This window comes from Balaenoptera musculus, chromosome 1 (assembly GCF_009873245.2).
Source record: "Balaenoptera musculus isolate JJ_BM4_2016_0621 chromosome 1, mBalMus1.pri.v3, whole genome shotgun sequence".
NCBI lineage: Eukaryota > Metazoa > Chordata > Mammalia > Artiodactyla > Balaenopteridae > Balaenoptera > Balaenoptera musculus.
In genome coordinates this window covers 126,018,463-126,036,833 of record NC_045785.1, presented here as the reverse complement: position 1 = coordinate 126,036,833, position 18,371 = coordinate 126,018,463, and the positions used below count along the sequence as shown (strand labels likewise).

General features: G+C 33.8%; 1 protein-coding gene across 2 annotated transcripts in view; it reads left to right on the top strand.

Annotated features, from left to right (window-relative positions):
- The window catches only part of KIFAP3 (kinesin associated protein 3), a 164,415-nt gene that overhangs the window by 57,563 nt on the left and 88,481 nt on the right, over positions 1-18,371 (top strand). For both annotated transcript variants that reach the window (XM_036868012.1, XM_036868022.1), the window contains exons 9-10: positions 643-821; positions 10,934-11,096. In XM_036868012.1, coding sequence (XP_036723907.1) covers positions 643-821; positions 10,934-11,096 — 342 coding nt within the window. The remainder of the gene's footprint in view (positions 1-642; positions 822-10,933; positions 11,097-18,371) is intronic.

Genomic DNA, 18,371 nt, shown 5'->3' with positions numbered 1-18,371 from the left:
AAACATTATCTGTTACATAATTCTCACTGTCAAAAGGGAACAATTAAATGAGTTTCTTATGAGAATGTAAGCATTTTTATTACCATTATCTAAAAGAAATTTTACTTAGAACTAGTATACAGTGGCCTCAACTTTAGTTAGTGTAACAATTATTTTACTGAATTTCATATGGCCATTTTCTGTAGTGACTACCAAAAACTCATTTTGAATATGAAAAATAGGTTTTAGTATCCTTAAATTCAGCTCTAGCTATACTCTACATTTTTTAACACAGCAGCCCCTAATTGTTGAAATTTTACCTTGTTTTCTACATGTTTGCCTGTTTTATTATTTGCTAACATATACCTTTAATTGACATTTGATTACAATTAAGCTCTTAGCTCCAAGAGGGTAGGAATCATTGTCTTATTTTGGTTATTGCGTCTTTCTCAGAATCATAAGAATATTATTTTATATATATGTTTTGTTTCATATGGCATATATATCAATAATAATAGTTTTCTAATGAATAAATTAACTAGTTAAAATTTTCAAGATGATATACTATCTTCTACATCTGTTACTTTAATGGGTAGAAATGATTTATTAAATTGTTGATTCAATGTGCCAGTTATTTAACTCTCATTTATTTTACTTTTCTAGTTGCTCTTTATTTGCTTCTGAATCTTGCTGAGGATACACGTACAGAGCTGAAGATGAGGAACAAGAACATAGTTCACATGCTGGTGAAGGCTCTTGATCGGGACAATTTTGAGCTGCTTATTCTAGTTGTGTCATTTTTGAAGAAACTCAGCATTTTTATGGAGAATAAAAATGATATGGTAACTTACATTGAAACAGCCCATGTTCACCATTTTTGAGTTAGAATATTTTGATAAAAAGTAAACACATTATCCCCCTACTGACATAATTCAGAATGAAAATTTTACAATGGCAGTAACTCACTTAAGTGGCTTCATTAAGAAATATATTTCATATTAGTTAATAATGCAGATAATTAAAGTTTTCTGGATAAAAATATTTTCCTAATATATTGTACAGAATGAATCTTTCCATATTAAACATAATATATAGAAAGTAATTTTAACTTTAGATCGTGTTTCAGAGTCATCTGGCCTTATTATTTTCCCCTAAGGTATTTTTTTTTTTCCTGCATTTCTGGCATTAGTGTGTGGAATTACAGTTTAGCCCAATCTGTTTCTCATTTATTATTCCAATTGGTAGCTGCAACCTGTTGATTCTGCTTAAGTATCTCTTGAAGCTATCTGTTCTTTCTATTCCCAGCGCCGTTGTGTTAGTTCATGCCCTCTTTATTTATACACTCTTCATTTCTTGTTTGAATCATTACAGTAGGTTCCTATTTGCCATCTTATATTGTGTTGATGCAGTTGTCTTTGAGAAATAGTACAAATTGATCATATATTATTTCTCCAGCTGAAAAATATGTATAATATAGAAATATAGAGAGATGGAATAAAAAATATCTACTTTTTTCCATGTCATTAAAAAGTCTTTGTAAGCACAGTGTTATATTAAATAGATCATACATTAACCATACCTTGCCTTCAGATACTTAAGTTGTTCATAATTTTAGCTATTATAAATAAGACTTCAGTGGACACGTTTGTACATGCATCTTTGTCTATATTTCTGTTTATTTTCTTAGAATACATTTCTCGAAATGGAATTATTGGATCATTGGCTTTAACTCCATTGGAAACTATTTTAGAACTGCATGCTAATACAAGTCATTATGTGACTGTGTATTATTGGTATAAGTGGATCCTCCTTCAGATAGTCTAAATATATAGTAGTTCTACCTGTTCTTTTTCCTTCTTTTAAAATCTAATGAGCTAGGAAGTAGCTTATGCTTATTGAACAACATGGCATGCTCTTTGAAAACCTGAGACTGATTAATTAGATTTAATAAGTGCCTTGAATTCTGATACTTGGAATACATGAAATTTTATTTTACCCACGGATATTTAGTATGTGTCATTTTCATCATTAGTTTTGATGATTATTGATGATCACTGTGTGTCTGATACTGTTTTAAGATTGAATTTACTTAATCAAAAACATGTTTTTTGTTTTTATCAATCTTATATTCAAGAATAATATGACCTGGTGATAGATATACTCCTGAGTATAGTTAGAGTGTGGCTAAGTAGTTGCTTCCCCTTGCTGTAAGTTGAAATATATTCTTCCATTTATGTGTTTAGAATAAGTTCACCTTTATTAGGTTTGCAAAATTCAAATTGATTTGCCATAAGCATGTGTCTACTGTGCATTGCTTAGATTTGTATTTAGATAATACTCTTCTTATGTGTTTATTCTGTCAAAACTGATCTCAGGTACATAATTAAAAATTATTTTCTGGTAGAATCATAGATTCAGAAGATACAATATAAATTATCTCATCAAACCTCATTTTTTATTGGGGAGGAAAAACAGGTTCAGGAAAGGTAATTCATCCAAGGTCATAAGAATAATTTGATTGGCAGGAGTTTTAGCGTAGATGTTATGAATTTCGTCTTTTATTGTGGAGAAGAATTCATTTTATTTAAGGGCGTTGTATAGAATTAGGATTTTTAGAGCTCAGCTGGACCTTATCTCTATGTTTACATTTTGTAGATTAACTCCTAATTTTACAGATGAAGGAACAGAGGATTAGAGAGGTTAAGTAATTTGCTCAAGGAAGTATCTCCAGGATTCAGCTTCCTACTCCTTTTCTCTGCCTCCAAGACAAAATTTCTTTTTGTTTTTATTTTATGTTGTTTTTTAAAAAAAAGATTTTTAGCAAGATTAAGTATAAGCAATTTTTAAATGTTGGCTTTCAGAAACACTGAAAAACAATTACTTAAAGGCTGAAATAAATTTGCTTGTCAGTTTGATAAACTGTCGCTTTGTAGAGAACTTTTAATAAAAATACTAATTAACTATAAATTCCATTTTAGAGACATAAAATTAAGAGGGTATTGCATGTTGAGACAATGACTAAATTTAGCTTTGGGGATTGAGCTTTTATCAACCAGAAACATGATTAGAAGGCTGTGTCTAGTGTTTAACTATCTGATTGGGCTACATGTTTTACATTCCATTCTCTGCAATGGAAATACAAATTAAAAAAAAAAAAACTCTCCGAGTTACTTTATTAAGTTTGCCATAACCACCAGTGTGTACTGTTGCTTTTTTGAAAGAAAAATATTACTTAATATAATTAGTAACAGATGAAGCCTGTGGCATTTTTATTTAAGAGGGATGGAGGGGAGGGATGACTGATCTATTTGTGAGGTTGTATTATTTATTTAAATAAAGTGTTCATTTTACTGTTATAATGAACTAATACTGACCTTGCTTTTTAGAGTTATATATTTTAAAGGAAGTTTAGTTTGCATAAAAAAATCTTTCAATTAATGATTTAAACTGAGTTTTCATATTTTTTATATAAATACAATATAATTAAAAGGGAATAAGTGATATTAGAATATGAATTTAAGAACAACAGAGAGGATATATGTTCCTTGGGTTGCTTATTTTCTTATTAAGTTTTGAGACTTGTTTTTGTATTTTGAATATAAGTCTTTATCAGTTATGTTTCCAAGTATTTACTACTTTTCTGTGGCTTGTGTTTTCATTTTCCTATGAGAGCAAAAGGTTTTAATTGTTATGAAATCAAGTATATCAAAAAAAATTTTAATGGATTGTATTTTGGTGTTGTATCTAAGAAATCTTTTCTTAACTCAAGGTCACAAAGATTTCTTCCTGTGTGCTCTTCGAGAAGTTTTGTAGGGTTTGTGTTGTTGTTGTTTTTGTTTTAGTCTGTGATCCATCCATTTTTAGTGAATTTTGCATATGGTGCAATGTATAGATCAATATCCATGTTTTGAATATGGATTTCCAATTGTTCCTGCACCATTTGTTGAAGAGACTATCCTTTCTCCACTGAATTGCCTTTGCACCATATTGAAATTGCCTTTGTACTGTTTTTGTTGATAATCAGTTGGCTATGTAGGTGTGGTTTTATTTTTGGACTATTTTCTGTTCCATTAACCTATGTTTCTATGCTTTCGCTGATAACATTTTTGTCTTGATTACTGTAGCTTTATAATAAATCTTGAAATAAGGTAGTGTGAACCCTCAAATGTTGTTGCTGTTTTTCAGAATTATTCAGGCTATTTCAAATTCTTTATCTTTCCATATATTTAGAATCAACTAGTCTATTTCTTTAACAAAATATCCTGGAATCTTGACTGAGATTGCATTGAATCTATTGGCAGGATACAGTATATATTGACCGTATTGAAGTTTCTGATACATGAACATGGTATAACTCTCCATTTATTTAGGTGTTTCTTGATTTCTTTCATCATTTCATAGTTTTAAGCATACGTATTTTGCACATATTTTGTTAGATTTATACCTAAGTGTTCTACCATTGTAATGGTAGCTTTTAAAAAAGAATCAGTTTCCTGTTGTACATAGATATACAGTTGAATTTTGTATATTGACCTTATGTCCTGTGACCTTGCTACATTCATTTTTTTGCTTGGGATTTTCTAAGTAGACAATTATATCACTTGTAAATAGAAAGTTTTATTTTGTCTATTCTTAGCTATATACTTTTTATTTCTTTTCTTTTGCATTTTTTTTTCTTTTTTGGTCTTACTGTACTGGTTAGGCCCTCTAGTATGATGTTAAAAAGGAATGCTGTGACTTGACATCCCTGCCTTGTTACTGGTTTTAGGAAGAAAACAATGTCTTTTACTATTAAGTGTAATTTAATATAGGTTTTTTGTAGATACTTCATTGGTTTAAGTAAGTTCTGTTCTAGTTCTAGTTTGCTGAGACTTGTTATCATGAATGGTAGTTGGATTTTGTCAAATGCCTTTTCTGCATCAGTTGAGATAATCACATGGTATTTCTTCTTTAGACTGTTAATATAGTGAATTGTGTTGGTTGACTTTCAAATGTTAAGCCATTCTTGCATTCAGCAGGTAAGCACCACTTGGTCATGATATATTGCCTTTTTATATATTGCTAGATTTGATTAGCTAATATATTGTTAAAGATTTTTGTGTCTGTGTTTATGAGGATTACTAGTTTATAGTTTTCTTGTGATGTGTTGGTCTGGTTTTACTATTAGGGTAAATCTGACCTCGTAGAATGAGTTGGGAAGTATTCCCTCTTCACTTTTTTTGGAACAGTTTGTGTAGAATTGGTATTATTTCTACTTAATTGTTTAATAGAATTCATCAGTAAAAAAGTCATCTGGACGTGGAGTTTTCTTTCTTTGAATTTCTTTAATACCTATAAGACTATTCAGGTTATCTGTTTATTTTTGAGTGGTAGTTTTGTAGTTTGTATCTTTCAAGTAGTTTTTCCATTTCATCAGTGTTGTGAAAGGTATAGGTATAAAATTTTTTGTACTTTTTCCTTCTTATATCTTCAGAGTCCAAAGGTCTAAAGTGACTTTTCCTGTTGCATTACTGATATTGGTAATTTGTTTTTCTCTCTTTCTCTCTCTTTTTTTAATAGGTTAGTGGTTTATCAGTATTATTAATATTTTCAAAGAACCAGCTTTTGGTTTCATGTTTGATTTTTGGAGGATATTTTCACTGAATACAGAATTCTAGGTTGATATACTTCATAAATATCTCTGCATTGTTTTCTGGCTTGCATAGTTTTTGATAAAAAGTCTCATGTCATTCTTATCTTTTGTCCTCTATATATAGTGAGTCTTTTATTTTCTGCCTGCTTCCAAGATTTTATCTTTGATTTTCAAAGTTTGAATATGGCCAGGCACACGCGTGCGTGTGTGTGTGTTGTATTCTACTTGGGGTTCTTTGAGCATGTATCTGTGTTTTGATGTCCTTCATTGTTCTTGGAAAATCCTTAGCCATTATCTTTTCAGGTATTCCTTTTGTCTCTTTCTGCCTCTCTTCTACTGGCTTCCAGTTACACATGTTAATCCATTTGGTATTGTCTCATGGCTCTTGAATGCTGTGTTGCTGTGTTTTGTTCTTCTCGTTTTTATTTTTTTGGGGGGTGGGGTGGGGTTCAGTTTGGAAAATTTCTATTGACCTACCTCTGGGTTTACTAATCGTGGCATTAGCTATATCAAGTCTACTAATGAGCCCTTTGAAGTTTTCCTTCATCTTTGTATTATGTGTGTTGTGTCTGTATATGTGTTTTAAAATTTAATTCTTTTGGTATCATTTTTTTCTGTGAGATTATCTGTGTTTACTTGTGTTTTTCATCTTTTCCAATAGAGCCTTTAACATATTAATCATAGTTATTTTAAATTCTCTGTCTAGTAATTATACAAGTCATATCTGAATCTGGTTCTGTTGATTGCCTTATCCCTTATCAATGGGTTATTTTCTTGCTCTTTCATGTATCATAATTTTTTGTTGAAAGCTAGATACTATGTGTAGATTAGTAGAGAGTGAGATAAATACTATTTATGTCTGGAAATGGACAGACCTTCATTTTTTTAGGTCTTTAATGTAGGGGATTAAGTCATTTTTGTCAGGAGTTTAGCTGTATTTGCTTACCCTCCAGGCACCATTAGCTTCAAATTCATCTAGCATTACTTTGTCTTTGGTAGAGTATTGATGGTCAGAGGATTTTTCTCAGTGTTCATGTTCCACCCTCTACTTCAGGCTTTCCTAGCGTGACTGTGCCTCAAAGAGGCTTTCTCCTCATTTTAACTCTCCCCCAGTAATATACTGCTGTTATTTGTCACTTGGCTTTTGCTAATCTGGTGCCAGGGGCAGGGAGGGGAAAAGAAAAGAGACTTTTTCCATTGTTCTCATTTAGTTTCAGGCTGGTCTTAGGCTTATCCTGTGTCCATGGTTTTCAGCAATGGGGCTTCCTAAGTCATCCTGTCAACTCCTCTCAGGATTTTCTTTCTGTTTCCTTGCCCCAGCTGCAGTGGGTCTTCACCTGTGCTTCAGATGTGACAGGATTTGCCATACTTCCCCAAGAGGCTTAAGTCTTTTGTTTTGTTTTGTTTTTTAGGGGAAATAGGAGAAAAAGATCCAGACAGGATTTTATGCCTTCTCCCCGGTGGCAGCTGTGCCCATCTCCCAGACCCATGCCACTGAGGGGAAGTTTTCTTCCATCTCCTGTCCTATCCCCAGTTTTTCTTGTGACCCCCTGATAAGGTCCTTGGAAAAGAGCTTGCAGGTGGTTGCAAACTCCCTGAGCATCTGTAGCTTCAGAATTCTACAGTCTCAGGCTACTTCACATTTGGCCTTTAGCTATTTGTTTAAACATTTTTGTGCAGTCTTCCTACCACCTTCTGCGGCAGCTCTCTTTCTCTCCAGTGCTCTGCTCTGTATAAACCAGTGCTCATGACCCTTATGTCCTTGGAGGTGCCTATTTTCCTTATATTTCAGGCCAGTTGATTTCCGTGCAACCTCAGCTCTCTGATTTTTTTTTTGTTGTTTTTTAAGTTATGATTTTGTATTTGGATTTTTCTTGCAGTTAGCGTGGGGACCATATCCTTTCCAGATTTTTACATCCTTAGAGGAAGTTTGAGATTCTGCTTACTTTTCTTAATCACTAATGCCTCTATCTGACTAATTCCGTGGCATTTTAGTTAATCTGACTACTTCTGTTTTCGCCTTCTTCCAATATATTCTCTACTTTGTCGTCAGAATGACAGTTTTTAAGGAGTTTCTTGAATGCTATATTTTCCATGTCACTTCGGGGCCTTTGTACACTGCTGTGTTTTCCATCTAGACAGCTCTTTCCTCTGCCTCTTCAATTAACGTTAGCTAATTTCTGTTCATCCAGTAGGTTGTTTTTCGTCAGAGAAGCCTTCCTTGGCAGCTCCTCACACTGAGATTATATCACGTTTACTCCTTATATTCTCTCATGGTACTCTGTTTATTTCTCACATATAATATCACAGTTTATACAATTACAATTAGATAACTGTATAATTGTGTGTGGGAGGGTTGTTTTGTTTTTTTAACTGTATTTCATGCTCTCTAGAATACAAGCTCCATGAAGACAGGAACCATTGCTTTCTTGTTCACCAAAATATACCCAGGGCTTAAATTAAGAAATATTTGTTGAATGGATAAATAAATAAAGCTGGAAAAGAAGTTATATACTGTAATCAAAGAAGCTAGTGTAAGAATTACAGTTTTGCATAAATGTGACAAATATTTGTCCCTGGCCTCTGTGGAAATTATTGTGTGAAGTTAACGAATGAATCCTGCAGCCTTGCTTGGAAGACTAAACTAAGAGAAAGGGAGAACCAAAGTTAGAGTCTTTGGAGATGGACTTGTACTTTTTAATAAAGAGCTCTAGGATATGACTGCAGTGTGGTCATGGAGTATAGATACAGGTCTGAAGGAAAAATTGTTGTTGGTTTGTCAATTTACCATTTTAAAAAAATTGTTTACTCCTTGGCATGGAATGAAAGGAAAAAAATATATTGAGGCCTCAATTATTAATGTGATTTTTATGAGGTAAGTGAAAATTTGCAATAAAGATATGGGAAGGGTGGTATAAATAAATGCTTTAGACCTCCCATAAAAGAAAAAGAGCAAGGTTATTCATAAATATTTTGGTAATGAACAAGAAAAATATGTAGTTATATAGAATTTCTCTCCTTTTTTGGCCATTTCTTTGTAACAATGATATGAGATATTTTTATAACCAAATTTTTCTGATTATTACTTTAAGAAATGTGAGTACAGGGCTTACACGACTAAGTAAGTTCTGTCCTCTGATTTCTCCTAAACCAAGCTCTCTTGAGGCAATTTCACAATCTTCTAGAGTGGGGATCAACAATCTTTTTCTGTAGATGGCTAGAATAATCTGTATTTTAGGCCTTGCCCTTCATATGGGCTCTGTTGCAACTACTCATCTCTGCTGTGTAGCATGATAGCAGCCATAGACAGTTTATAAACAAATGAACGTAGCTGTGTTCCAATAAAACTTTACTTATGAAAACTGAAATTTGAATTTCAAATAATTTTCATGTGTCATGAAATATTTTTCATTTTTTTTCAACCATTTAAAAGTGTAAAAGTCAGAAACCATTTTTAGCTCTTGGGTTGTATGAAAACAGATGGCAAGCCAGATTAGACCCACTAGCCATAGTTCGCTGATCCCTGTTCTAGAGTTTAAACTATTACTCATAGCCCAGTTTCTCTTCTGATTTTTAAAGATTTCCAAATATCCACTGAATATCATCTCAAATTAAACATGACAAAACTTTTAGTAATTTTTTGCCCTCCTTGTCCTACACCTGTTTTTCAATTTAAAGATCTTAGTTAGTGGCACCTACATCCCCCTTATTGACTATGCAGAAAAGGAACCTGAGATTGCTCTCCTATAGGCCTTCTTTCAAGATTGGCGCTTGGCTGGTGTCTAGAAACTTGGACTCAGGAGTGTTCTCACTGTTTCCTAACTAATAACGTGTAGTTTACTGTTTACACAAGCAATGGGGTTTAAGCTAACCACCTGCTTTCCTTCTCAGGGTTTGGAATTTTATTTTATGCTAGGCAGAGGTTTCCTATGTGACCAGCCCCGAATAAAAACCTTAGGCATCGAGTCTCAGTCTCAATTCAGTGCTGGAGCATGTTCTGTGTGATTCTAGGAGGAGAGGGTTCTAAGAAGCTTACACCTGGCTTCTTTCAGACTTTGCCTGCATGTGCCTTTTCCCTTTTCTGATTTTACTTTGCACCCTTTTTATTGTAATAAATCATAACCATGAATATGACTATATGTTGAGTCCTGTGAGTCCTCCTAGCAAATCGCAGGACCTGGAGGTGGTCTTGGGGATCCCCAACACACACTGACCAAGCCAAAAGCCTGAAAGTCACCTTCAAAGCTTCCTTTTCACTTCACATTCAGATGCTTTGACTGTATCTTCTAAACATCTCTCAAATTATTCTCTCCTCTTCAACATCTTTGTCCTTTCTTTGATTCAGACCTTCATCACATCTCACCTGTCTAAGGAATATATTCTTGTGCCTGCCTTCAGTCTCTACCTATTCCAGTCTGTCCTATACAGTGCCCCTTATTTTCACTTTTTTGTGTATGTTTGCATGTATGTATGTTGGGTGTGTATGAATACATATATATATGTGTGTGTATTGTTATATTTATCTTTATATTTATCTTTGTTCTAGTCTGACCACATCACCCTCTGGACTTAAAATCATTCAAGGCACTCTACTGCCTAGGGAATAATGTTAAACTTCTTAGCAGAGCATTAAAAGCTTTTTGTGATCTGTCCAACGTCTGTCTGTACAGGGTCCTGCCACTCCCCAACATATACTTTATACTATGGCTATATCAAAGCACTTGCAGTGCCTCAGACCAGCTCTCTTATGCATAAATGCCTGTCCACGGTTTTTTTCTTCTATTTGGATTACCAGTGTCGTTACCAGAGAGCAAATTATTACACATTGTTTAAAACCTTGTTCTGAATTTAGTCTTTTCTGTCCTTCTAGGTAGCTTGTAGTTGCTTCCACATTGTTTCTAGAGCACTTTATGCATTCCGCTTTTATCATATTGTATTTTAATTATTTGTTTTATTTCTCTGCTCTGTGTTTAGACTGGAATCCTAAAAAGCCAAGACAGAGTCTTGTTTAATCTAGCACAGGGTCTGGCACTTAGTAGGTGGAGTCCATAATGTGCTTTCAAGAACCCAAAGTAATGTGTCTTCCAGTTGATGCTATGAAATGAGGGAAGGAAGGGATGAACTGGAAATATGTATTTCCTCCTGAAAAGTTTGGTTTCAGAGAAGTTTACAGATTAAAATGAGAGTAAATAAGTTAACACATAGTTACTTATAAAAAATATATACATGAGGGTAAAAACAATGAAAAAATACTTCTTTGTAATCTTTTTTGTCTTATTGTGCAATAGAGCCTGACTGCATTTGTATTATTACTTTACATAGGTGGAAATGGATATTGTTGAAAAACTGGTAAAAATGATACCTTGTGAGCATGAAGATCTGCTGAATATCACCCTCCGACTTTTACTGAACCTGTCCTTCGACACAGGACTGAGGAATAAGATGGTACAAGTTGGGCTGCTTCCCAAACTCACTGCACTCTTAGGTATGCTTTTTAAAAATTAATGATAGTGTTGCTTGGAATTTCCAACATCACTAGAAAATTTAAGTCTGTCTTGAAAAGTTTGCTGAAAAAAAAATCATTGTCTATATGTTCCTTGATTGGGTACCTAAATATAAGCAGAATGAATGAAAAGTGACCTGTGCTAGGATTTCCGTGGTGGTATAGAATGAAATGGAATAGGAACTTTTAGCTGTTTGACTTCATTTACCCCTGTGAAAATGAAACCAAAGTGAAAATATAAAAATACTACTATGGGAGCAAGAATGAAAAATTACTCTCTCTTCAGCATTTTTTTAAAAAGCAGATATTGTTTAAGTTCTTATGTTCTGCCATACCTTTAAAATACTTCTTACCAATATACAAATTTATGGAGCCTTTTTGTCATCAAATAAAAAAGGGCATTTTTATATAGTGTCAGAAAATACTGTATTGGAGGATTCAGTTTATACATTATTTTCTTTTAGCTATTAGCAAGATATCTATATAGTGAGGATGGATTCAAGAGCTAACTCTTCTGTGCTCATACATAATGCTTCTCATGCATAATGCTTCTTAGCAAAATATTTAAAAACGCTTTTTGATCTGTTAAGTGTCTGTCTTCATAGGCACCTGCTACTCCCCAACATATACTTTATACTATCTCCATACTGATCCCCTTAACAAATTCTAAACAAATTCTTTCAGGCCTCAGTGCCTGTCCACCTGCTTTTTTCCTCCACCTGGAATGCCGTTGCTTTTCTTAACCAGAAAGCAAATTTTTACTCAGCTTTTAAGACTCTTGTTTCTTTGTTTAGCACTGCAGCTTCATTCTTTTTTTTTGTAGCTTTCTCCATATATTCAAATATTTTTAAGCAATGGAATAGTTGGAATGATTTAAAATTAAGTTTATTCTTAGCTGTCTAATATCTGTGAATCCAGTTTCATTGACATCATCATTATTTTTTTTTTACAATACTAGAAGTAAAATTTATTGAATGTTTACTGTGACAGTTATTTTGTTATGTGCTCTGTTTGCATTATCTTGTAGAATCCCCATCTGAGATCTTTACCCAGATTACACAGTTAGATAAAAGACAAAGCTCAAATTCAAACTCAGGTATATCTGCTGCCAAAGTTGTATTTATTAACTACTATAATAAACTACTATGTATAATAATATTAAGTTAACTATGATTAAGATAGGCAGCACTATAATTTAAAATTTCAGTTCTCCAAGTCCCCTTAAAAAAAAAGTTTTAAGGAGATTTATTTCTTACTTTTTTTCTCAGAAAAGGAAAACCTTTAGTCTATTAGTCAGTCTAAGAACATTTGGTCCATTGGCCAGTCCACAAATATTACACAGGACGTTTATTATGCATTTTAGAAGAAACTATTGAGGAGCACTTTCAAAAATTGCTTTTGGGGAACCAAAGTAATACTAATATCTAGTGAGGAAACAGGAAAACTTTAAAGTAAAATTGGTGGGCCTTGAATTTAATTTATATGATCCTTTATTTATCATAAATCTAGCAGAATTATATATCGAATATCAGGTTAGATTCTTAGTGTATGAAGATGATAAGCTAAAGTCCTTGTCCTGAAGGAATTCATAGTCTATTTGGTTTGTTCAGTATCCAGTCACCTACTTTTATGAAGCAAATAATTTAAAAGAGATTTTTGGGAAATTACTCATAGGGTACTCATTTCATATTTTGTTAACAAGTAGTAAATTTTGGCATATAAGATATTCAATACAAAAAATATTTCTTTCATCTCTCCTAGAGTTCATTTCTGGAGTCAGACTGTCTTATTAGAATTGTCACTTTTTCCTTTTGAACGTGTCACGTTGGGCAAGTTACCCAAACTCTGATTTGGTTTTCTCATCTGTAAAATGAAGATAATAATTATAACCAACTTAAAGTTATTTTGAAGATTAAATGAGCTATTGCATGAACGTGCTTAGAACAGTATCTGACACATAGTATTTTCTTAATAAGTGTTAGCTATAATCATTTTTATTACTAACATCATCATCATTATCATTTAACGTGAAGTGAACGTTCTGTAAGTGTTGCTGACTTACCTTTCTCTGAGCACAAATACCCTTCTTATAGATATTAAATCACTGTTAACAAACAAGGTAGCTTATTTATTTTTACTTCCGTGGGATATACGTGCAGTTTAATTCAGTTTAAGTCAGTAAAATGTTGCTAATCTACTATGGCAGAGCATAATGCTAAGCACTGTAGAGAAATATTTTTCAATCTGTAGATATATTGGAATTCAAAAGAGAGAATGTTTCCACATTGATACTTCATAGACAAAGTGCCATTTGAGATGGACATTGACAGATTTGTGTTTTTAACAAGGTGATATTTACAAAGGAAGGAAGAATAGAGGCTGTAGAAAATATTTCAGATAAAATGATCAATATTACCTAAGGCATAGATGGCGCTAGGCCAGTATGAGGAACAATAACTAAGAAAATAGTGGGAGATAAGTTTGAAAAAATGGGTTCATATGCTTATGTGGCATTATGAAGTTTAAGGCTGTGCTAAGTGTTATACTTAATATAGTTGATGATGGTAATCATTGCAGGTTTTTGAGCTAGTTGGGTCATAATTAGAGTATTGCCCTAGGGAAATTAATCTGGCATCATTCTACTGGATGCACTAAAACTAGAGTCTAAAGAAGAGAACAGTAGCATGTTGTGTTAGCAGGACAAGAAGTAAAGAAAACCTCAATTAAGGAAGATGTGGTATGTCAGGTATGAGGCAAAAGGAAAGGGCAGAAGAGACATATCATAGGTAGACTTAATATGACCTGGCTGCTGTTTGGATATGGATAATGGTAAAGAATTCATAAAAACTCAATGCCTGTTAGAATGTTAGTGCCAGGAACAGAAATGGAGAAGTGTAAAGGAAGTAATTTGAGGACATCAGTGATGGATTTAGTTTGAGATATGTTGGAGACGTCTTAGACAAAGATGTTCAGTGAGCAGATGGAAACATAGGTCTAGAGCTCAGGAGAGGTAGGAGTTAAAAAAAGAAAAACTTGTCCAAGAGATGAGTAAAACTGGAAAGGGGAAGCTACTAAGTGAGCTACAACAGTCAGAGAAATATGATTATTTTTCAACAGATACATAAAAAACATGTTAAATTTAGGCTGTTCCTGAGAAGCAGTGATGCTCTTGGAATTTTCATGCAGTAGAGAAGTGAAGAAACTGAGTAGGAAGAGCACCTGAAAACTTTTTACTTCCTTTTCACTCATTCTTTCAAAGTCGTGCTTTATTATTTTCTTTGAAATATTATGAATTCCTAGGGCATCAGATTTTGCTACACTAGGGAGAGTAAAGAGCTAGTATTATTCTGACCTTACATTACATAGGTAGGAATGGATGATCTTAAAAGTTTCCACCTCTGTTCTTACCTGATCTGTAAAAACTGATTGAAAGCAAAATAATTCTGTTGACATGTTTATGGTTAGCTTGCCTCAGTAACTTCTTGGCTTATCTTTCTATGGTAAGTAAAAGATGATGACTAAGTAGCATTCCTCATGAAAATATACACAAAAATTTACGTGTAGAATAAATTGAAAAAATATGAAAAGATATTGTGATTTGAATAATTATTAAAAGCAAAGAGGAAGTTGGTAACGGCTCGGCTCTTTTGCCATGTGAGGAACCAATATTCATTTATAAACTCATGAAAACTTTTCATCTATCTGAGAGCTACTAAGTTGGCTCTAAAATCATTCCTGTTTAGGTAAAGATTTATTATGTCATACTCTTTCTTCCCCCTCTCTTTCGTTGCCCATAAGCCATTGAATTTGAATTTAAGCAGTTTTTGTTTTCAAATGTTCATTTTTCTTTTTTTTAACATCTTTATTGGGGTATAACTACTTTACAATGGTGTGTTAGTTACTGCTTTATAACAAAGTGAATCAGCTATACATATATCCCTATATCTCCTCCCTCTTGTGTGTCCCTCCCATCCTCCCTATCCCACCCATCTAGGTGGTCACAAAGCACTGAGCTGACCTCCCTGTGCTATGCGGTTGCTTCCCACTAGCTATTTTACATTTGGTAGTGTATATATGTCCATGCCACTCTCTCACTTTGTCCCAACTTACCCTTCCCCCTCCCCGTGTCCTCAAGTCCATTCTCTATGTCTGCATCTTTATTCTGTCCTGCATCTAGGTTCTTCAGGACCACTTTTTTTTGTTGTTGTTTTTTAAATTCCACATATGTGTTAGCATACAGTATTTGTTTTTCTCATTCTGACTTACTTCACTCTGTATGACAGACTCTAGGTCCATCCACCTCACTGCAAATAACTCAATTTCATTTCTTTTTATGGCTGAGTAATATTCCATTGTATATACATGCCACATCTTCTTTATGCATTCATCTGTCGATGGACACCTAGGTTGCTTCCATGTCCTGGCTATTGTAAATTTAGCTGCAGTGAACCTTGTGGTACATGACTGTTTTTGAATTATGGTTTTCTCAGGGTATATGCCCAGTAGTGGGATTGCTGGGTCGTATGGTAGTTCTATTTTTAGTTTTTTAAGGAACCTCCATACTGTTCTCCATAGTGGCTGTATCAATTTACACTCCCACCAACAGTGCAAGAGGGTTCCCTTTTCTCCACACCCTCTCCAGCATTTGTTGTTTGTAGATTTTCTGATGATGCCCATTCTAACTGGTGTGAGGTGATACCTCATTGTAGTTTTGATTTGCATTTCTTTAATGATTAGTGATGTAGAGCGTCCTTTCATGTGTTTGTTGGCCATCTGTATATCTTCTTTGGAGAAATGTCTATTTAGGTCTTCTGCCCATTTTTCGATTGGGTTGTTTGTTTTTCTGATATTGAGCTGCATGAGCTGCTTGTAAATTTTGGAGATTAATCCTTTGTCATTGCTTCTTTTGCAAATATTTTCTCCCATTCTGAGGGTTGTCTTTTGGTCTTGTTTATGGTTTCCTTTGCTGTGCAGAAGCTTTTAAGTTTCATTAGGTCCCATCTGTTTCTTTTTGTTTTTATTTCCATTTCTCTAGGAGGTGGGTTAAAAAGGATCTTGCTGTGATTTATGTCATAGAGTGTTCTGCCTATGTTTTCCTCTAAGAGTTTGATAGTGTCTGGCCTTACATTTAGGTCTTTAATCCATTTTGAGTTTATTTTTGTGTATGGTGTTAGGGAGTGTTCTAACTTCATTCTTTTACGTGTAGCTGTCCAGTTTTCCCAGCACCACTTATTGAAGAGGCTGTCTTTTTTCCATTGTATATTCTTGCCTCCTTTATCAAAAATAAGGTGACTATGTGTGTGTGGGTTTATCTCTGGGCTTTCTATCCTGTTCCATTGATCTATATTTCTGTTTTTGTGCCAGTACCATACTGTCTTGATTACTGTAGCTTTGTAGCATAGTTTGAAGTCCGGGAGCCTTATTCCTCCAGCTCCATTTTTCTTTCTCAAGATTGCTTTGGCTATTCGGGGTCTTTTGTGTTTCCATACAAATTGTGAAATTTTTTGTTCTAGTTCTGTGAAAAATGCCAGTGGTAGTTTGATAGGGATTGCATTGAATCTGTAGATTGCTTTGGATAGTATAGTCATTTTCACAATGTTGATTCTTCCAATCCAAGAACATGGTATATCTCTCCATCTGTTTGTATCATCTTTAATTTCTTTCACAGTGTCTTATAGTTTTCTGCATACAGGTCTTTGGTCTCCTTAGGTAGGTTTATTCCTAGGTGTTTTATTCTTTTTGTTGCAATGGTAAATGGGAGTGTTTCCTTCCTTTCTCTTGCAGATTTTTCATCCTTAGTGTATAGGAATGCAAGACATTTCTGTGCATTAATTTTGTATCCTGCTACTTTACCAAATTCATTGATTAGCTCTGGTAGTTTTCTGATAGCATCTTTAGGATTCTCTATGTATAGTTTCATGTCATCTGCAAACAGTGACAGCTTTACTTCTTCTTTTCCGATTTGGATTCCTTTTATTTCTTTTTCTTCTCTGATTGCTGTGGCTAAAACTTCCAAAACTATGTTGAATAATAGTGGTGAGAGTGGCCAACCTTGTCTTGTACCTGATCTTAGAGGAAGTAGTTTCAGTTTTTCACCATTGAGAATGATGTTGGCTGTGGGTTTGTCATATATTGCCTTTATTATGTTGAGGTAAGTTCCTTCTATGCCTACTTTCTCTAGGGTTTTTATCATAAATGGGTGTTGAATTTTGTCAAAAGCTTTTTCTGCATCTATTGAGATGATCATATGGTTTTTCTCCTTCAATTTGTTAATATGGTGTATCATATTGATTGATTTGCATATATTGAAGAATCCTTGCATTCCTGGGATAAACCCCAGTTGATCATGGTGTATGAGCCTTTTAATGTGCTGTTGGATTCTGTTCGCTAGTATTTTGTTGAGGATTTTTGCATCTGTTTTCATCAGTGATATTGTAGTGTAGTTTTCTTTTTTTGTGACATCTTTGTCTGGTTTTGGTATCAGGGTGATGGTGGCCTCATAGAATGAGTTTGGGAGTGTTCCTCCCTCTGCAATATTTTGGAAGAGTTTGAGAAGGATAGGTATTAGCTCTTCTCTAAATGTTTGATAGAATTCGCCTGTGAAGCCCTGTGGTCCTGGGCTTTTGTTTGTTGGAAGATTTTTAATGACAGTCTCAATTTCAGTGTTTGTGATTGGTCTGTTTATATTTTCTATTTCTTCGTGTTTCAGTCTTGGAAGGTTGTGCTTTTCTAAGAATTTGTCCATTTCTTCCAGGTTGTGTATTTTATTGGCATATAGTTGGTTGTAGTAATCTCTCATGATCCTTTGTATTTCTGCAGTGTCAGTTGTTATTTCTTTTTCATTTCTAGTTCTGTTGATTTGAGTCTTCTCCCTTTTTTTCTTGATGAGTCTGGCTAATGGTTTATCAAATTTGTTTATCTTCTCAAAGAACCAGCTTTTAGTTGTATTAATCTTTGCTATCAAATGTTCATATATTCTTTGCATGATAACTTTATTTCCTCCTTTGCCTTCTACTTACAAACCATGGAAGCAATGGCAGTCATGTGTAGTAAACAAAAGAGAATATCATCTGATATTCCAGGATCAAGGAAAGGGAGAAAATGTACATACTGAAGAGAAATTAAAATATACTAGAACAGTGCCTTCCAACTTCTATAAAATGCTTCAAAATCTCTACAAATGTTCAGAATACCTACAAGTATTTCACATGCTTTTTTAAAAATTATTTAATGCCACTGTTATTTTCAATTGTTTTT